The 21,759-nt window shown below is 35.4% G+C and overlaps 4 protein-coding genes across 5 annotated transcripts in view; 2 read left to right on the top strand and 2 right to left on the bottom strand.

The window, feature by feature from the left end:
- Positions 1–38: 38 nt before the first annotated feature.
- Positions 39–2,051, bottom strand: LOC123697298 (probable N-acetyltransferase san). Its single transcript, XM_045643764.1, has 3 exons — positions 1,905–2,051; positions 1,425–1,748; positions 39–952 (listed from the first exon to the last, which is right to left on the bottom strand). The coding sequence occupies exons 1-3, from the start codon at positions 1,910–1,912 to the stop codon at positions 754–756; spliced, it is 531 nt and encodes a 176-aa protein (XP_045499720.1). The 5' UTR covers positions 1,913–2,051; the 3' UTR covers positions 39–753.
- A 200-nt stretch (positions 2,052–2,251) lies between these two features.
- Positions 2,252–5,995, top strand: LOC123697299 (probable cytochrome P450 301a1, mitochondrial). The gene is made up of 10 exons (XM_045643765.1): positions 2,252–2,932; positions 3,004–3,241; positions 3,474–3,667; positions 3,793–3,991; positions 4,496–4,560; positions 4,643–4,746; positions 4,919–5,088; positions 5,254–5,319; positions 5,403–5,616; positions 5,819–5,995. The coding sequence occupies exons 1-10, from the start codon at positions 2,569–2,571 to the stop codon at positions 5,927–5,929; spliced, it is 1,725 nt and encodes a 574-aa protein (XP_045499721.1). The 5' UTR covers positions 2,252–2,568; the 3' UTR covers positions 5,930–5,995.
- Positions 5,996–6,816: 821 nt separating this feature from the next.
- Positions 6,817–8,438, bottom strand: LOC123697300 (protein lin-52 homolog). The gene is made up of 4 exons (XM_045643766.1): positions 8,380–8,438; positions 8,117–8,218; positions 7,790–7,888; positions 6,817–7,057 (listed from the first exon to the last, which is right to left on the bottom strand). The coding sequence occupies exons 1-4, from the start codon at positions 8,411–8,413 to the stop codon at positions 6,918–6,920; spliced, it is 375 nt and encodes a 124-aa protein (XP_045499722.1). The 5' UTR covers positions 8,414–8,438; the 3' UTR covers positions 6,817–6,917.
- Positions 8,439–9,129: 691 nt separating this feature from the next.
- The window catches only part of LOC123697302 (40S ribosomal protein S19a), a 41,700-nt gene continuing 29,070 nt past the window's right edge, over positions 9,130–21,759 (top strand). Inside the window, exons 1-4 of one of the 2 annotated variants that reach the window (XM_045643772.1) lie at positions 9,130–9,236; positions 10,138–10,208; positions 10,600–10,809; positions 12,163–12,339. In XM_045643772.1, the coding sequence (XP_045499728.1) occupies positions 10,138–10,208; positions 10,600–10,809; positions 12,163–12,339 (458 nt within the window). In that variant the 5' untranslated portion in view covers positions 9,130–9,236. Of the gene's footprint in view, positions 9,329–10,137; positions 10,209–10,599; positions 10,810–12,162; positions 12,378–21,759 lie in introns of those variants that run through there. The other variant, XM_045643770.1, reaches the window with a different exon arrangement.

Below are 21,759 nucleotides of genomic sequence, written 5' to 3' on the forward strand. Positions count from 1 at the left end.
ACCTAAGGAAATTATGATCATCAATAAAACAATTAAAATCTTGTTAAACATGTTTATTGTACTAATTGAAATAAGATATTCAGAGATTATATTTTATTGAGTTTTTGTAAGAGGAGAAATTGACTTTTTGGTAACATTCAGCAAAAGACACATTGTTTTTTTTAAATAAAACTTCTATCATTACTTATTAAAAAAATTGTATAATACTTTAGCCATAGCATGCTTTTAAAAGTATTAAACTGTGTTACAAATAAAATACGAAATTTCCTACAAAATATAGATGTTGCGAAAATATATTTTACAACAATAGTTTGTTAGATAGTGAGAAGAATCAATTTAATTTAAAACCTAATATTATACATAAATACAAAAACATTAAATATTCAACAAGTGATTTAGCATTCCATTAGTTAAGAGATGTTTGACCAGAGCTATTTACTGTTCAATTGTGGTAATTTTCATAATGGTTATACATGATTCTGTGTTCCATTTGGATTAATGTAAAACAAAATACATTAATTAACAGTGCAATTAAAACATAATATCATCAGTGAGCACTTGAGTCCTTACGTAAAACTTTAGGAAGTCTATCTCAAACAAACATTATGGCCTCAACTGTATAAAACCACAACCACAGTTCAAATATTCATTTTATCAAAATCTGTAGGTTATCGGGACCTGATTACGAATCTTATCTTAAGTATCACTTGCGTAAAAACTGCATTGAGATTTTTTTGAGTTTCATTTTAGCATTCAATCATGCCCGTTCGTCTTTGCGTGTGGCACATTCCCATTGACTAATGAAACATTGTTCGTTCTTCTGATTGTCTTCTGCAAAACATGCGCATCAGCGGGCTCTATTCTCTTGTAGTAATGTTCCTTCGTTTCTACTATTTCAAAACCAAACTTTTTGTAAAAGTCTATTGCACTTTCATTGTTCACTTGGACATGTCTGCAAAAAAATTGGGTTAAAGCTGTAAAATTCTGACAATATGAAGGTTAGCGTGGGAAAACTAAGGATTGTTTAATTGTAACTTTGTTAAGATAAATGAAATAAGTGCATCTTTGACATGAAATTGTATGCATGATAATCAGTTATGATTGTTAATTAGTTACACGTACATAGTACAACTATATCATAGACTGTATAATGTATATGTTGCCAAAATTAATATTATTTGTTTGCTAGTTTTGTTTGAATACAAAATTAATTAAAACTTATTTTTAAGTATATTTAAACAATGCCAAGTATATAGGTAATGATTAGGATAAATACTCGAAGTTCATTGAATAACAAGGTTACCAACTAAAAAAAGAAAATGACACATAACCTACACCACTTCTTGAATATCAAAACAAAAGTTTATGAATTGATATGGGATGTAATTTTCAAAAGATAACATAGAATTAATTATTGTACTTACAAAAAGATACTGTCAAAGTTTCCATCGTGTTCGACATATTTGAGCACATGCTCCACCATCAAGGTACCAATACCCAATCTTCTGTAGGGATATAAACAACCCAGGGTCATGATATATAACCTTCGTGAATTTTCTGATGTGTCTATCCTGCAGCACACTGCTCCTACTACGATATCATTATAGTATGCAAGTTTGGCGAGTTCTCCAGCCTCTAACACATCCTTATAAAATTTGTCATTGTATGATACAGGAAATACGACCGTATTCAACTTCTTCAATTGCTTAATATTATGCGGTGTCACATCGCCGAGTTCTATTTTAGCTCTGCAATAACGAATGCACACTTTAATTTTAAGAAATCATCAAGTGATTGAATAGACGGACTCACAATTTCTACTACGACTTAATTCACTAATATGATCGTAATTTAAAGATTCATCCGGTGAGTGTTGTTACCAACGAAACGTAAATTATATTTACCTAGTCATTTTTATAACTATTTTTTACACTAAGATTTATATACTAATCTATCACTTATATCACACTGGATCACTCCCGCCATCTACTATTCCTTTGCTCTTTGATCTCAATTCTCAATTTTCGCCTTGACGTTTCTATTCGGATGCACACAGATTGCACACTTGCACACAGACCACCCAAAGTTGCCAGTACAATATTTTAACTTAGCGTTCACTTTAGGTATGTAAGCTTAAGTTTATGTTCTCGTGATGTTACTGGTACTGTTATTAGCAAAATATGAACAGCATCCATTTATTTTTTAATTATAATCAACATAGTTTTGACTTTCTTTATACGCCAAAGACAAAAACAAAATAAATACACAATACACATAAATTACACACTTTATAAAGTTATTGCACAATTTAGCTCTAAGTAGGATATCAATGTGATTAACTTCACTTGATTTATTGTTCAATGTCTAATTATTTTGCAATTCATACAAAATAACAATAAATTTTTATATTAGGTATATAGGTGAACCTTCATGAACAAAGTGCGCAAAATTTAAAAACATTGTTTAACTCATATCGGGTATTTCAATTGTTTCCGTCAAATCAGTAAAGAAAAATTGTATCACACGAAAATAAAGCTTTGCTATAGTCTTTGCAAGTGCTATATCACAATGTTCCTAAATAAAATTCAATGGTTAAAACCGTCTTTAATAAATTATCTTTACTATAATGAAAGAAGGTTTCATGCGCAAATAGTTAAGATGCAAACAACTAAGACTTTAGAAGTTAATCGGGTAAATGAGCCAGAAAAACATTCAACAACTGGGTTGACGGCGAGTAATACACCAACAAAAGAAATATTTGCGGCACCAAGGGTTGTACCTATGGTGCTTTCAGATAAAGATCCGATAGTTTTATCGTTTGATGAAGTGCCTGGCCCGAAAGCTCTAAAATATTTATCAACAGTGCGTTATTATTTGTCTGAAATTGGAACGCAGGTTACTGCTGGACTACTAACATTAGGCTTAAACATAAGTTAGTTTTTTTCTCAATTTATAAGCTTAGGCAGATATATCGAACATGAGTTACAGTATCTTGTTTTGTAGGTTCATACATGTCAAACAGGAAGTCAATACGTGCTCTTTCTTCTCTTTTCGATGAATACGGGCCCGTAGTCAGATTTGTAAGTCCGGTTGGTGGAGACATAGTTCTTCTTAATCACCCTGATCATATTCGTAAAGTGTTTGCCATGGAGGGCGATTACCCAGTTAGATCAACACTTGAATCATTGGAGAAATATAGATTAGAACACAGAAACAATCTTTACAGTGGCTTGTATACTGCGTGAGTATCAAATAAATAGAGAAAATACCCTACTTTAAAATAAACGAAAAATATATTTATTTAATTAAAAAAGAGCGTGTGTGCCAAGCTTACGTGTCTAAAGTGAAACTTCCTTGGCAAGATTTAAATATACGTGACGGTATTGCCGTGACGCGACATTGAAATTTTACTCTCTACGCACATATAGAAGTTTATTATTCTTATCTACAAAATAATTTTCTGTCACATACAGTCAAGGCCAGGATTGGATTCGACAAAGGACCCTTTTGGATGTCCCATTACACAACGCCAGCACACATTACGCTAACGCAATTTATGAGATTTGCGACAAGTTTGCAATAAAGATCTACAATTTGAGAAATCACCAAGATGAAATTGTCAAGGATTTCTATAAGGAAATACATAAATGGGCATTTGATTGTATGGGTGAGCTATGATTTATTGCCTAGGTTACCTACCTACATACATATAATATCACATACTGGGTATTTAAACTATAAAAACTTAGTATGTAATAAAACGCCGCAGAGCTTATATATTCATTTCTGCAGGCCTATTGATATTTTCGAAGAAATTCTCAATGATCGATACAGAACTAGTGTACAGTCAGTGCGACATGTCCTGGATGTATCACAACTTGGAGAAGGCAACGGAAGCGATAGACAAGTGCGAGTCGGGTTGGCATGCGTGGAAACTCTTTACCACACCTTCTTGGTTTAGCTTGGTGAAGTACTGCGATAATTTGGACAAGTTAGTCTTACTCAAACTCAAACATTGATATTTAGTACCTACTTACAGCCTACTTGCTGATAGATAGCTATAGGCAGGTATATCTGTATTATAATTTGTATGTCTATGTGCTGCATGAGTAGTCAATATCGCCGATAACGATTGGTCCTCAGTCAACAACTCACCATCATAAAGTGACTCACAAACGCTTGTTCAAAGGTCGTCAAAAATGTCCCAGCGGCGTTGTATAAATAATTCTCTGAATTTTATACCTAATTGCGTAGCAGCAATGCCCAAAATCTATTGTATTGCACATTAGAAAACCCTCGTCTTCGGTTTTGAGTCCTATCCTAAGTTTAGAATTTTACAAGATATTCATCACTAAATAAGTAAATAGAAGCACTACCATCGTGGTGGTACTTCATCATGTATGATCATCTTAATAAAATTCCCTGTGGTAAGTATCAGGTATATTATAAAAGACACCGTTAACGATGTTATCTTCTCTTTAATTTTATTTTTCAGCTTGATTGGGAAACATGTCTTAGAGGCTGAACGACAATTTTCTGAAAATGAAGAAAATGCCATAAGTTAGTAGTAATTAGGTATATTTTGTTGAGTGGGCTATAAAAAAAAATCGTTTTTCATCTTAATTTGTATTTTTATTTTAAGATCGAAACTGTTTAATAAATGCGATATTATTAAGCGATAATAAATTAAGCGCAGAAGATATCGCCACGATCTTGATGGACATGCTTCTTATTGGAGTAAATACGGTAAATATGGATTTATTACGTGTTATACCTAATTTGTTCCGGTATTTTTCTACACATAACTTAGTAGTTAACCTCTATTTGAAAATTTATACAACTTCCATTATCTAGATGAGAGACTAGAAGACTAGAGTTTACAATTTCACTAATATAATTAGTTTAAACTTAATTTCAGATCGCCTCCTCTATGTCATATCTGCTATACTATATTGCAAAACATCGGAAAGTTCAACTGAAGCTTTATCAAGAAATAGCAACGGAGTATCCAGAATTAAAAGTAGACGACATTACCAAGCTAAAACAAAACACTCCATACCTGCAAGCTTGCATAAAGGAGACACTGAGGTTCCGAAAATGTTTTATACAAATCTCCTTTTTCTGGTTCACCTTTTAATAATATTAGGGTTGCCAAAACTTTCTGGAGTTTGTTGCGACATTAAAATTCTTCGCTTTATATTAGTACCATAATTACTAAGTAGTTTTTCATCGACTTTTCATTCTTTTTTCTAGGCTTGTCCCGCCGATTCCTTTACTGACCAGGATTTTACCAAAGAACATCACATTGGATAGATATAAGTACTTACGTAACAGTTTTAAGTAAACACTTAAATTTTCATATCTTCTAGAGCATTTATATAATTGATCTTTTACGTTGTTAGTATACCAAGAGGAACTCTAATTATTATGTCTACACAAGACGCAGCGGTAAAAGAGACAAATTTCGATGACGCAAAAAAGTTTGATCCCGAGAGATGGCTCAAAGAAGATTCTAGTGATTATCACGCGTTTGCTTCTGTCCCATTTGGGTATGGTGCCAGGAAGTGCCTGGGCCAGAATATTGCGGAGACCATGCTTTCTCTTCTAACAATAAGGGTATGACAATAAAATTCTTAGAATTTTCATCGCTTCCAAATTTTAAACTTATGTGGCTTTTTGTGCGTTTGTATGCCGTAAAACAAAAAAGAAATTATATACCGTCAATGTGAAATACGCAGGTTTTCACATTTCATACGACTTTGCTAAGTATCAGAAATATTTAATAACAAGTTTTTTTTCTTCATATTTACTTCTACAGGTGTTGCAGAAGTACAAATTAGAATACCACTACGGGGATGTGCAGCCATCCCGAAGTTTTATTTCAAAACCAAGCAAGCCACTAAAAATAAGAATTATCGACAGAATTTAATTTTTCACCTAAATTCACCTAGATTTGTTGGTTACAGGTATAATAATAAAAAATAAGCAATTGAAAGGTGTTTTATTTACGATACCACACCACTCACTAGCTGCATAATGTGTATGTAGTAATTTTTTAGTATCTTTAATATTAATTATGTAATTTGCCGTGATGTAGACTAAATAACAAATGAACGGATTTTTTTTCCAACAAGTGATAACTGCGTTAAAAACAACCGACTTCAAACTTGCACTTGCAAAATTTACAAATACCTACAGACAAAAATGCTCATAAAATAAAAACTACTGGGCCTATCCGAATAAAATTTTTATGGGACCAATTCGACACCATCCCGCATCGAACAAAAAAAGAATCACGTAAATCGGTTCAGAAACCTCGGAGTAATCTGTGTACATACATAAAAAAAAAAAAAAAAATACCGGCCGAATTGATAACCTCCTCCTTTTTTTTGAAGTCGGTTAAAAAATCGATTAGAAAAAATTTAATTAAATTATTATTCTCCTAATTATAAAAAAATTTGGTTTCATCAAAAAAACTATGAACGTAATAATCTTGCAGTGGGATCTAGTACTATAATGTAAAGTGTAATAAAAGTAAACATACATATTACATACCTACTTTAATTAGTTTGAATCACAAATTAAAAGAAACAGTAATACAAAAGCAATCAATAAACATAACTATGTATATGAAGGATTTTTATAAATTCATGAAAAATATTCTAAAATTTTTAAATATTTTCAACAATCAATTATTAAATTCATTTTCAATTGGAATGCTTGATAAATAATTTTTTTATGTATCGTCTGTTTATTGGGAAACATAAATACTGCCTAAAAAAATTCCCCGTTGCTATCTGAATTAAAGACAAACAATGAACTAAAATTATAATTTATTCTTAAAACCAGTACAACTAAATTACATATATTATTATTAACATATTAAAATTAAACTCGGAACATATCATCACTAATCACTATCGATTTTTCCTAGAGAATATGTTCAGATACTTTCCTCTCGTCATTTCTTTGGCCTCTTCTAGTCCAAGTTGATAAGCAAGATCATGCAATTTTTTGACCTCCATTATAAGACCAATTGTGGTTAGCGACCCCAGTTCTGTAATTGAGAAAAACTTTGCTCAGTATATATATATATTTTTTTCCTTATTCTTTCCTTATTTTTTCTGTGGCTTTGCCCATGTAAATAAAGAAATTCATATAGAAATGAAACTTTTCATTACAGTAAAAAGAAAAACATTGCGTAATTGACTGTCTAACCACTTTTATATTATCAATTATAATATTAGAAGGATATTGAGCAATTTGAGTATCTATCTGTGCCACACAATGGGAGTCTTAAAAAACAATGAGTGAGGAGTACATATTTAGGGACATAATTTATAATATATCTTCATGGAAAATTACAATAGTGCCATTAATCTTCAATACTTTATTGACACTAACTTATATTATGCGCTCAACTTTGAAAAAAAACAAGAATTGATTTGAAAGAAAACAGGAATTCCACTTTTGTCCCCATCCCACAAATACTATAAAATAAACCCTGCAAATACAATACTATTCTTCTAGCAAGTTCTTATAAATAAATCATGATCATTACACAGACTCTAAAAGCAATTTGCTTTCTTGTTTCAATACAAAGTAAACATTACATAGTAGGTCTAATATTTCAAAAAAATTACTAATTTATTGTATTATTCCAGAAATTCTACGATTCCAATTGGATTTTTTTTAGCATTGTAATATTAAATAATTACAGAGGGTATTGTTAGTTATATGGTTTTGCTCCGCAAATTCAAAAATAACGTAAAATAGGCTCTAAACTTACGTTGAATTAAGCCCATGTCCTCTTTGGTTAGTCCTTTATTCCATGAGGGTGGAGATTGGTTTGGGTTAAGCAATGGTGCGAATTCAGATACACCAGGAACTGCAAAAGATTCATTTGAACACTGTGAGTTGTCGTCTTTAATAGGATAACTGCCATTATCTTCCATTTTAAATAAAATATGTTCAAATTACGATCGTTACAAACGTAATGCCAAACTCCGACAACACTATGGTGGGAGGAATGACAGCATTAAAAATACGCAACGCCCGCCACTTTCAAATTAATCAGAATAATTCCAAAAAACAAACAATTAATATAATTGCTTACTTTGTTCAGGCCATAGCTCGGGCGATGCTCGATCAAGTTTTTCTAAACTTAAAAGGCTTTCTTCCAGAGATGTCAGGGGAATATCATCAGAAGTTATTTGTCCTGTAATGAAGAGCATATTCACATACCTACTAAAAACATTGATAAAAATATAAACCGTAACAAGCTCTGAACTATTTTTTTATGAATATATTGCTTTTAAAAAATTCTCCCGTTCGATTAAATAATAAAGAATGAACAATAAAAGGACGAAAGAGAAATACCTTCTGGAATAGCAGAACTTGGTTTCGCGGCCATTTTCTAAATTATGACAACAGACAAATGACAACAAAAAGGTATAGACTATAGAGTACCTACGAAGAATCAATAGATTATATAATTATTAAAAACACAGAATATTATAAACTTTAGTATGGCCAGATCTTTTAATAATTAAAATGTAAAAGTTTAAAATCGATCGAATTAATGATTTTATTGATCGAAAAAATAATAAAAAAACAATGTAAGAGCAGCCGTTGGCGGCTCGATCAGTCCGTGTACGGCCGCGTAATGGCCGTTCAATGAATGTCCATAGTTCACCGCGCGGTCGTGGCTTCAAGCCGTCAGTCTCAACTGCTTGAAGCGGTCCGTGTATAATGTCAACTTAAGCGTCAACTCACACCAAAAGAGCGGCGAAGGGCAGCGAAGCGGAGCGCAGTTTCCGTGTCATATGAATTTTTAATTTATTGTCATTACTATAAAACTTAGTATTAGGTATCGCCTGAGAAACTCGAGCCCGCGGCGCCGCCGGCCGCAGGAATTCCACGGAATTCCCCTGCCCTTCGCCGCTCTTTCGGTGTGAGTTGACCCTAAGACAACAAAAATGTTTTATTTTAAAAAAATAACAATAATCGAAGAAATAAAAAAAAATAACGAATAATTGAATAAAAAAAAAAGGATTTATTTGTATAAAATTAATTTTTGTTTGCCAACTTTGCAATGAAATTAAAATTTGTTTATTTTACGTAAATTGTGTGGATTCATTTTTATTTAAAAACAAATTTTGACTTTGACAGCGAGCCCGACACATGGCATCATTTTGCTCTCTCTGTCTTTCTTCCGGCTGCCAACACAAGGCAAGGTGAGTGTTTTACTCGAACCGCGTGGTTTTGCAATAATATTTCTCAGTGGAAACGTAAAAGTGGTGTTTTCATAGTTTTAATTTTAAGTAAGGTATAGTTTATCGTACAATGTATTTCATACTAACATGAACATCACAATTGACCATTTCAACGCAACTCAACTCGAGGGTCGAGTCGCTTTAAAAAAAGGTTTATCTCCGAAATGAATCGGTTACCATCATAATTTATACAATTTTATCCCTTTCTATTATAACGGATTCAATAAAGTATATAGGACATGAACAAATTCATATTGTATTATAATTTTGAAAATCTAACCTCAACTTCACTATTGGGTTGTTATACTTTGGTATTGACTTTCCTAAAGCCCGTTTAGCATCCACATTATTTAAAATGACATTGACCTGCAAATAAAATTTAAAAACAGTAATGGCATTTAAAAATTAATTTTTGCAGGCATCATTCCCCAGTTTGTTTAAAATTTGATTGGAATTTATTCATAAAAAATACCTATAATTTATCATTATTATTATTTTTATGATGAATTATATTATGATCTACATTTGCATGAGAAATAGGACAAATCTCAGTGTTGAAATATATCAGAAATGTGTAATTAAAAAATAATATTGATTACATGAATAACATGTTACTTATTAGTACATAGACGATAACATGTATACTTCGGATACATTATACAGTACTCTATAAATAACACAAATATTCCTATCACTTGTTTATTAATAATATCCAATCGTAATAATTAGGTATGTCAACACAACACTACATTAAAATTAAAGAGTAAATTTTAAAAAGTAGGAAATTGTTTTATGACTACATACCTATTAACTCAAAAACCTATTGTATGTAAAATGATAACAGAAAACTGTTTTTTTTCAGATGAGATCCGTCACATTGAAAGATGTTGAACAAGACAAGGTCGTCAAGACCGTTGCCTTCCATCTCAAAAAGTAAGTTTTGTTTCCCTTTAAACTTGAAAAATGGATTTTTGAATCATTTGAGCCAAATGAAATAATAAATAAACCTTAGCATACACCTATAGTACTTATTCCACTATCATTGTAAACCCAAAGCGTAATGCACATGCTTGTTCTGTTTAGATGCATTCGTAAAATACCTGTTCATTGCAGCAGGATGTAATCATCACTCATTTGGCAGACTAGACAGCTAAAGCCTAAAACACAAAAATTAAAAAGTATAAAGCTGTGAAGCTTTTTCTAGATTTTTGAAAACTAAATTATATTCAATCATCATCATCAGCAGATATATTATGTTCACAATAATGGGACAAAGACCTCCTATGTATTTAATTTATTATAACATTTATTTATCTAATTACAGGATTGGCAAGGTTAAACTGCCCGAACACATGGACCTGGTGAAGACTGGTCGTTTCAAAGAGCTGGCTCCCTACGACCCCGACTGGTTCTACGTGCGTTGCGCTGCTGTACTCAGACACATCTACATCAGATCACCGGTTGGTGTGAAGACCGTCACAAAGATCTTTGGTGGTCGCAAACGCAACGGTGTCACCCCCTCACACTTCTGCAGGTATGATAGTCATTTATTTATATTTTACTTATCATTTTCAATATTAGGTACTTAAAGATGAATGTATCAAAAGAAAAGTAACTGTTTGACAGTTGACCAATTGCAGTTTTAAATTGGATTTTTGAATCAAGTGCATTGATTATAATATAGTTTGAATAATTTTTGTTGTAAACAATCAAATGTTTGGTGATCCTTTCATCAAATAAAACTAAGACCTCTGCTGCTTCTGTCTGTCTGTCTGTATTAAACAAAAAACTACTGCAATGGGTTTCATTCTGATTTCACCAATAAATCATGAGGTTATTGCTGAATGTACAACAATGTTATTGTTACATAAGTTTTGGACAATGCAATCAAGTCACAGGCAGAATGCTTGCTTGTTTTTATTTAGAATGAATGTTCTTACATCAAAAAAAATTATAACAATAAAATATATTCTATTTGACATAAAAATTTAAAGCACCGAAATTTATCTAAACATACTTATTAACACTTTATTACATAACATTATTAACACAACTATTGTACAACCGACCTGTACAAAGATTGGAAGGTTCTCACCGTTAGACAACATTTTATTTTACAGACTATTATTTTACAACACCGATTAACACCTCTAGTTACAACCTCGTTTCGACAAAAGAACAAAATCTGCACTGTTCCTCAGCCATATAGCAGGTTCACCAAGAGGTTCTTTTACTTCCTCGGACCCTATTTGTATAACAAAATTAATGATAGTCTTAGCATCTATGCCTTACCGTATTCTAAATGTAAATTAACCGTACGCTTCTTTCTATTAGGAAAAACTTATGACGAGACAGAACAACTTCTTGAGATACTGGTTTAAGTGTAAATGTGACTCTTGCTTAGATATCTATAATATAATATTTCAGACACACACACACACACACATACACACACTTACACAAACACACACATACACATACACACACAAATATATATACATTCATAAGATACAGTTTCATTCGGCACACCCGCATTCTCTTATACACCTTAAATTTTACACATATTTTTTTTTTTCTCTTACTCCCTATTGTAACCAATTTTAATTTATAATAATTAAATACTTGCTAAGATGCGTTTTGTGTATTTATTTTAGAGGCAAGCTGTTTCTCCTAAACACAGGTTGCCCAGTAACCTAGCTAGGGAAACATTGGCTTGTATAAATAATTGTTTTGGTAGACTTTTTATTTATATACTTTTACATGAATATTAATTGTATACCTATTGTAATAAATTGTAATTGTAAATTGTAATTATTGTATGTATGTATGTTTAATAATAATAAATAAATTTGAAATTTGAAAATTTGAACTTTCTTGGTTATTATAGATCATCAGGCAGCATCGCGCGCAAGGCCCTCCAGGCTCTCGAAGCTCTCAAGCTTGTTGAGAAGATCCCAGATGGTGGTCGCATCCTCACTGTTCAAGGGAGACGTGACCTCGACAGAATCGCCGCACAGGTCAGAGTGAAGGCCAAACAACAGGCTAAACAACAAGTTATTGTCCTGTAAGATTATGTAAGATAATAAAAAATTTAAAATTGCATTTGTTTTGTTCTTTTTGACATAGATAGCTCCTTTTATCCTATTTCCCTATTTAATACCATGCAGTCATATGCAGTAATTTAGGCTAAGCGCGCACCACGATTTTAATTTTTGCGACACGATTTCAAAATCGCGCTGTAGAAAATCGCAGAGAGTACGGTGCGCGCACAGCGATAATTTAATAGTTATTATTACTCACTTTCATCATGGATTTCGTACAAGTTGCTTGTCTTTATTATTACTTCGGAGGATAAGAAGAAAAAAAAAAGAAAATTCGTCTATATTGGACTCATTCTTTTACAGCAGATAGAATTGTCAAAAGTTTCTTTTATCCATACTAATATTATAAATGCGAAAGTAACTCTGTCTGTCTGTAAATTTAGTATAGAGATATTTTGATACCCGAGAAAGGACATAGGATCGGTTTTATCCCGGAAATCCCACGGGAACGGGAACTATGCGGGTTTTTCTTTGACTGCGCGGGCGATGCCGCGGGTGGAAAGCTAGTCAGAAATATAATGAACTTCGGATGTATCCCAAAAAATTCTTTGGCTATTATTGAATGACAAGTGATAACTGCGTTAAAAACAACCGACTTCAAACTTGCACTTGCAAAATTTACAAATACCTACAGACAAAAATGCTCATAAAATAAAAACTACTGGGCCTATCCGAATTAAATTTTTATGGGACCAATTCAACACCATTCCGCATCGAACAAAAAAAGAATCACGTAAATCGGTTTAGAAACCTCGGAGTAATCGGTGTACATACATAAAAAAAAACATACCGGCCGAATTGATAACCTCCTCCTTTTTTTTGAAGTCGCATAAAAATTCCGCCAAAGGGCTGCCCTTTGTGCTTTTTTATTTTTTTTTTATTATTGTAACCTTTATGTTTATTTTGTTTCTTGTACAATAAAGTGTTAAATAAATAAATAAATTCAAACCTTTGACAGATTACTGAGTTTATGTTTACCAAACAGTACCTACCTATACCACTACGATGTTTACTGTTGGACAGACGAAACACAAGTGAAGTGCCAGCCGGGCCCGAGTGTGCGATTTTATTATCGCAGTGCGCGCGGTACCATACAATTTCATATTCTGCATTTCATTTTCGCGACAATCGCGTCGCGAGCAGTCGCAGCAAAATGTGACAAATCACAATTTTAAAATCGCTGCGATTATTTAATCGCATGTGCGCGCATTCTCATAGTAACTCATACGTTGTATTTCTGCGATAAAATAATCACGCTGCATAAAATCGTGGTGCGCGCTTAGCCTTATTTGCACATTATTAGTACCGTAAAATGCTGTAACATTGCCTTTATAGCTCAACATTGCCTAAATTCAAAAAAGTTAAATTATTCCCGCTGCGAAATGTTTTTTATTGTCTATGGTATTACTAAAAGCAAGTCGGCAATCTGTATGGCAACATTCAATCACACGTCACTCCAAATTTTAGTTAACAAACTGTCAGAGTCCGTTTCATTGTCGGTGCGGATACTCGCTTTTTACCGTCTCTCAGGAAAATTTCATTTTGTGAATATTTATGCTTTATTTTCTAGCGTAATATGTTATATAGCAAAGAAAATATGCTCTTTTATGTATTTTAACTGTTTTTTCTGTATTATATCTTAATTTAAACCGTTAAATCATGGTCGGCAAAGTTGTGTCAGATTTTCGCAACTTTTTACTCAACATTATCTAGGGTTAGGGCTGCCCCTTTTAATTTTTTCAACAAACTCTTAATCGACCGTGGTTTTGCTTGTGTAATTGTCTAGATGTTTCTTTACTTATCATCATCAGAAATTAAGGATGTCGAATTTAATTTTCTTTAAGTCATTTATTATAGGACTTATGATTACATGAGCAACCCACCCAAGAGTAGATGCTGAATGTGGCGGTAGATTCTTTAGAGTGGTAGAACTACAGCTGCATACAGTCTCTGTATGTAGCACGAACGGGCTGTAGTTCGTCCGGGGCAGGACCACTACCTCACAGGAAACCGGCGTGAAGCATAAATTTGCGTTTCGCATTAGGTAAGTGAGGCATCCGGAAGCCCATCCCCCCCCTCCCTTTAAGCATCATGGCAGCGGTTTTAAACAGAAATTTACCCCAGGAGGGTACCAGCTCTTTTGATGCTGGAGAATCCCTCCCTGAGCAATCTTGTTCAGGCCGCCCTACGTATTCTGGGGAGGGCAAAATACCGCTCGTTACTTCCCTACCAGGCAAAAAGAGCAGAAAGACCTGCGCACCCCTTTCCACGCTCCGCGTTAACTTCTGCAATATCAGGGGTATTCACTCTAATATCAACGCCGTGCATTACCACCTCGAAACGGCGAAGCCGGCCTTACTGTTTCTAACCGAAACTCAGATATCTTCACCGTCTGATGCATCTTACCTTAGTTACCCTGGCTTCAGCCTGGAGCACAATTTTTTACCCCGCGCTGGTGTATGCGCATATATCCGGGAAGATATCTGCTTTCGTCGCCTTGGTCATCTTGAAGGTAGGGACCTTTCCATCCTTTGGCTACGTGTAGAATGCGACGACCACCCGCGCATCTATGCGTGCCTTTATAGGTCCCATAGCGGAAATGACGAATCGGACCGACTCTTTGAGCACATTCAGTCATCGGTTGACACCGTGCTTAATCAGACTCCTGCTGCAGAAATCGTTGTCCTTGGTGACTTCAATGCTCATCATACCGAATTTCTCAAGTCACGAACAACCGACCATGCGGGTAGATCTGTACACGACTTCGCTCTTGCCTATAACCTCACGCAATTGGTATCATCGCCCACGCGAATTCCAGACATTGAGGATCATACGCCTTCTTTGTTGGACCTTCTGCTGACTTCCCACCCGGAAGGCTACCAGGTAAATGTCGATGCCCCTATGGGCTCTTCCGACCACTGCCTAGTCCGGAGTTCAGTGCCAATCTTGCGCTTACCTCGGCCTCCACGTGCAGGCCACCGCCGCGTTTGGCACTATAAGTCGGCAGATTGGGATGGGATGCGTACTTTCTTCTCATCGTATCCCTGGAGCCGAGTTTGTTTCTCCGCGAATGATCCTAGTGCGTGTGCTGACTCTGTCGCCGATGTGGTGCTTCAGGGAATGGAGCTCTTTGTTCCAAACTCTGTTGTTCCCGTGGGTGGCAAGTCCCAGCCTTGGTTTGGTCGCTCTTGCAAATCGGCATCGCGCCGTAAACAAGATTGCTTCCAGGCCTGGGCCAATGCACTCGCATCTAGTGATCCAAACGCCCGTACATTGAAAAGAGAATTGAACTCGGCCTCTAGGTCCTTCAAGAAGGCTATTGCAAGAGCGAAAGCAGAGCACATTGCTAAGCTTGGCGAAAAACTTGCCCTACTTCCTTCTGGAACTCGAGCCTTTTGGGCCCTCGCTAAAGCTGTGCAAGGGAATTTTTGTCAGCCGTCCCTACCATCTCTGCGCATGGAGAATGACTCGTTGGCCCACACAGCAAAAGAGAAAGCCGACCTTCTTGGCTCTCTTTTTGCTGCTAATTCGACGTTGGACGACACAGGGTTCTTGCCACCTACCATCCCACGATGTGAAGTATCCATGCCTGACATTCGTTTTAGTCAGAGAGCAGTGCGTAAAGCACTCCTTTCCCTGGACGTCCATAAGTCAAGTGGCCCTGACGGTATTCCTCCTATTGTGCTTAAGATGTGCGCACCTGAGTTGGCTCCGGTTCTGACGCGACTTTTCCGGTACTCCTACTCTACAGGCGTTGTCCCGAACTCATGGAAGACGGCTTTAGTGCATCCGATCCCGAAAAAGGGCGATCGCTCGGACCCGTCCAATTATCGACCCATAGCTATCACTTCTTTGCTCTCCAAGATAATGGAAACCATTATGAATCGCCAGTTGCTGAAATATCTGGAGGAGCACCAGCTGATCTGTGACCGTCAGTATGGATTCCGTCACGGACGATCGGCTGGTGATCTTCTAGTATATTTAACACATCGTTGGGCGGAGGCGATAGAGAGCAAGGGTGAAGCATTGGCGGTCAGTTTGGACATAGCGAAAGCCTTTGATCGGGTCTGGCACAAAGCGCTTCTTTCGAAGCTTTCTTCCTATGGGCTTCCCGAGAACTTTTGCCGATGGGTCGCCAGTTTTCTCACTGAGCGTAGTATGAAAGTCGTGGTCGACGGTTCATGCTCCGAACCCAAGCTCGTGAACGCTGGTGTACCTCAAGGCTGCGTTCTGTCTCCCACACTGTTTCTTCTGCATATCAATGATTTGCTGCGCGTTAGCAGCATTCATTGCTATGCAGATGACAGTACGTGTGATGCAGTTTATGCCGGCCGAAGCAATATTTCTCGGGATCGCGTCATTGAGTGCCGGAACGATCTTGTGTCCGAAATCGAAACTTCCTTAGATGAAGTCTCGAATTGGGGTCGAATTAACCTGGTCCAATTTAACCCCAATAAGACACAAGTCTGCGCATTTACCGCTAAGAAGAATCCCTTTATCGCGACTCCCATTTTTCAAAGTACTCCCCTAAAAGCCACAGCCAGTATCGGAATTCTTGGTCTCGAAATCACGAGTGATGTGCAGTTCTCTTGTCATCTGGAAGGAAAAGCTAAGTTAGCTTCCCAGAAATTAGGTGTACTCTGTAGAGCGGGGCAGTATTTCACTCCGAGCCATCGCCTTAACCTTTATAAGGCGCAAGTCAGGCCGCATATGGAATACTGCTCCCATCTCTGGGCCGGTGCACCTCAACAGTATCTCCTTCCATTTGACCGAATCCAACGGAGAGCTGTGCGCCTCGTTGGCGAGCCAAGTCTAACCGATCGGCTTGATTCTTTAGCACTGCGTAGAGAAGTCGCCTCCTTGTGCGTCTTCTACCGCATTTATCATGGGGAGTGCTCTGAAGAACTGTTTGGAACACTGCCTGCGGCTGAATTCCACCACCGTACAGCACGTCACAAGCTCAAATTCCATCCATACCATCTGGACAGCTGGCGATCAACAACAGTTCGCTTTAAAAGAAGCTTTTTGCCTCGTGCTACGGAAATTTGGAATCTGCTCCCGCCGGCAGTGTTTCCAATGAGTTACGATTTGGGGACCTTTAAGAAAAGAGCGTACACCCACCTTAAAGGCCGGCAACACACTCGCCATACCCCTGGTATTGTGGGTGCAAGTGGGCGACGATGTTCACTTAACATCAGGTGACCCGTCTGCTCGTTTGCCTGCTATTAAAAAAAAAAAAAAAAAAAAAAAAAAAAAGATTTAGTCACATGTAAGAAAATATCTTCATACGAGGCGGAGAAGCAATTCGGTATTCCTAGGCGTACTATTCTTAACAAAATATGTAAGAATCTTCATGTAAAATCTGTGGGCCATCCTACAAAATTATTTGCAGAAGAAGAAAAGCATATTGCTGAGGTTGTTAATTTATCAGCAGAGTTCGGTTGTCAATTGAGTAAAGATTGAGTATGATTGACTTGCGTATTGTTCTGCACGATTTTTTAGAAAAAATGACCGATTGCAGGTTTTTAATGGAAAATGTTGGAAAACTATTTGTTGATCTCACTAATGTAAAACTCTTTGTTGATTTTATGTAAAAGTATTTGTTTATCTCACTGCAGGCTGCTGTTGTAATTTTTATTACTTACCTATACGTAATAGATACCAACATTATTTTTTTTAATGTTATTACATAATATTAACCTAATATTATGTAATAACCTAATATTATTAAATAATATTTGTTTTCCTATGAAAAAATGTGATTAAAATTTAAGTACAACAATTTGATTTATTAAAAATATATTTGAATATTAAGAAAAATTGTTGCATTTCCTTTGGGGCAGCCCTACACCAAACTCACTTTTGTATGGGAGTTTTAGAGAAACATGCACAACTTTGCCTAGCATTGTAAAAAAAAATTTCTTGTGCTATTCAAGATTCAGTGAAGTCTGACGTGGAAAAGAACTTCATGGCAATATGGGTGTCAAATCCGTTACCAAAATACCTATTCATTTGAAAAGATATTATGACAGGCAATGTTGTAGTTTTTACCTCAACTTTGCCTACGTTTTCAAAGCAATTTTTTGGTGCTTTATAGGTGTTTATTTTACTAATAGCAAATGTATTCCTATAGCTTAAAGTCCAATATTGGACAGTAATTGAAAAAACATACGACTTTCTTAACGATTAAAGATTTATCGAAGAAAAACGTCAAAATCCGTGCAAAGTTGCAGCATTTTACGGTATCTACTGTATAATTAGAATAGATACGCTATAATGTGGTCATAACAATTAAAGCTGCAAAATTTTTTAATATTAATTCCTAAGGCCCACTACTAACCAAGCCAACCGGTCAGTCAAAATAATCATACCTATGCTCACAGAACTATATCGAGATAGAAGGAAAGTGGCGAAAAGACGATTAATCATCGTCTTTGCTCGCCACGATGCTCAGTCTATTCACGACCTCTCTCCGTGTGTGACGTACTAATGCAAACAGAAAATGCCCCCGTGCTCGATAATTAACTGTACAAACACCACCAAAAAAGTTGAAGGTGTCAATAAAAATATTTCTTTCACGGGTTAGTACTCTTTGCCCTAAAATATCTGTTATTACTTATAAAACAATTTATTTTTGTGCACCGTTATAATTTAACCCTTATTAAAACGCTGGGAGCTATACTTCCCACGTCTAAGATTGAAGTAAATCGTGTTTTATTTTTATATGCTTAAACCTAATGCAGTGTTATAATATATTTATCTACGCAATCTTAACATTTCAGAGAACTTTTTTCATGGAAACACTTTTCAGAGAATTATTACATGTCATGGTAAACACACGTCAAAGTCAGGTGACGTGATTTTGCCACCGAAAACGACCGTTATTTTTTAGTTTTTTGTGTAGTGCTGAAAAAAAATTAGATAAGTAGATTTGAGTTTTAGCTATGTAAACTAGACTCTATTACGGTTGCGTGAAACGTAAAAATATGCCCAGAATCTTTCGTTTATACCTTGGTAGAGTCGATTGAAATTAAGTCTATAAGTGGGAAGATATCATCCCAGTGTTCTTCACTGCACACGACATTCGGAAATTCTATATATAAAATCCGTGTGTCTAAAAATCTTTTTTAATTGGTTAAAGCAACTTATTTATTATTATTCATTATTTCCTGATCAGATAATTAGACATCTTAACTCAATACATTAGTATTTACCTATTGCTTTTATTTTGTTTTAGAAAAATGCCTTGTTTAGCTTTCATCTGCTTTATTAAAAATATGATCTATACAGGGTTACTTGTAAAACACCAGCAACCTCGCAGGACAAGATAGCTAACATCATAAGTAACAACATTTGTTCTACGACTTTTGGCATAAGGCAATAAATTATTTTTAAATGATTTTTTAAACTTTTATTGTACTCTCCTAACATTTGTAAGTCTATGTTCTATTCATTATCGGATGGACGACGCGACGCCCCCTTCCCCCTCTCGTTCGCTTCTTGTTTACGTAATTTTTGGGAGGCGTAGAGTTTATAATATTCAAAGTTCAAACGGAAAATTAAATGAATATTTATTTTTGTATGAAAATAAAATCTAACAAATTATCAAAAGTCGTAGAACAAATGTTGTTGCTTATGATGTTAGCTATCTTGTCCTGCGAGGTTGCCGGTGTTTTACAAGTAACCCTGTATAATTTTTAACGATAAAATTTAATTCACAAGTGGAGTCAGGGCAACTAGCTAGTGTTTGAAAATATTGGTGTCATACTAGAACCACAGTTAACAGATATGTACTACGTACACTAGAACACTGGGAGCTATAGTTCCCACCTTTTTACAAGAGAGAACAGATGACGGGATATATACTTCCCACCAAAAAAAGGTTACTTCCCCCCCACTAACCCCTTTTTTGTGTGAATTTTTGAAATCTACGACCTAAAATTACCTAGGAACGTATCTTACTTTTTTGTTAACTCCTCCATAGGCTCGCGTTTGAATAAGGGTTAATGTAAACGGTAACGGAATGATGCTACTTTTCCATTACGGCTTTAATTTTACACGCCAGACTGGACATGCATTGAAAACCAGCAATGAAAATAAAACATTCTAAACTGTCGAAACGCGGTAAAGATTGATTTCTCATTTTTCTGTCAAAAGTAAGTATATAGAGTTGTACGCCACGATTTTCAATGCCGATTTCTTAGTCGATTCAAATCGATACCTATTGAAAACAGAAAAATGATAATTATTTTTTAATCCTATAATATTATTGTTAGGTATATCGAAGGTTTAAAATATATTTACTATATACTTATTGCAAATTTGTTTCAGTTTTCCGAAAGATTCTCTTGTGAAAAATAAATGGATGGAAGCAAAAACTGGTTTCCTACGAAACACAGTCTGATTTGTTCCATACATTTTCACGAAGGTTCGTTTACTGGCCCATCAAAGTTTCGGCGAATAATGTTAAGTGGTTGAGGAGTTCCTTCCGTCTCCATCATTAGCTTAGCACCATGATACTAGAATTTAATATTGTCACCTGACTTGCACATGTATGCAAAATGTAAGCTCAATAAGTTGAGTAAAATTACTTTAATATTCAATTGCAAGATTTGATCCGAACGTACATATATAAATATGTACATACATTCTAATACACATGCATATACATACAGATTAAGTTAATAAAAAGCTTGTAAAAATTAACATTCATATTCTCATTCTTCTGTCAAAGTCGAAATCGATTCCCAAATCGATTCCATAAAATGTTTTAACTACCTACTTAGTTTCTATTTATTAGGGGACAATTATTTTGATGTTGTGAACATCACTAAAAGACTCGCGTGACGTCAAAGTACCTACGCAAAATGTTACACGGTCGGTTCTCATATAAATCGACGAACTATTTTCTTCTATCTCGATTTAGTTCTGTGCCTATGCTCTATCAAAGGCTGTGGTGATAGGTACCGAGTAAAAGGGTGTTTTTCCACCAATGCTGTATGAGGAAAATGCGTGGTGCGAGTATATTGCTATTGTTCAAAACTATCGAACTAACTCGATCATACCTCGCATACATCCCTCGCTTGTTTTGTAAAATGCACAGTTGAGCTTGAGCCGTTTCCACGAACCACAGAGCAAGTAATATAGCAGATTGCAGTTGAGCGAGGCATGGCAAACCGAGACCAGGCGAGCGTGCAGGAAATAAATTGATTTTTCAATTTGTCTGCGCATGTTCATAGCATCACATCTGCTTGGACGGTGAAGGAAAACATCGTGAGGAAAGCGAAATGTCGAAGGATCAAAAGTTCGACGACACAAATTGACTGATACTGAGACTTTATACTTCAAGTACTATACTACAAAATATATAATCTCCATGACTC

The sequence above is a fragment of the Colias croceus genome, chromosome 14, assembly GCF_905220415.1.
Source record: "Colias croceus chromosome 14, ilColCroc2.1".
Lineage (NCBI taxonomy): Eukaryota > Metazoa > Arthropoda > Insecta > Lepidoptera > Pieridae > Colias > Colias croceus.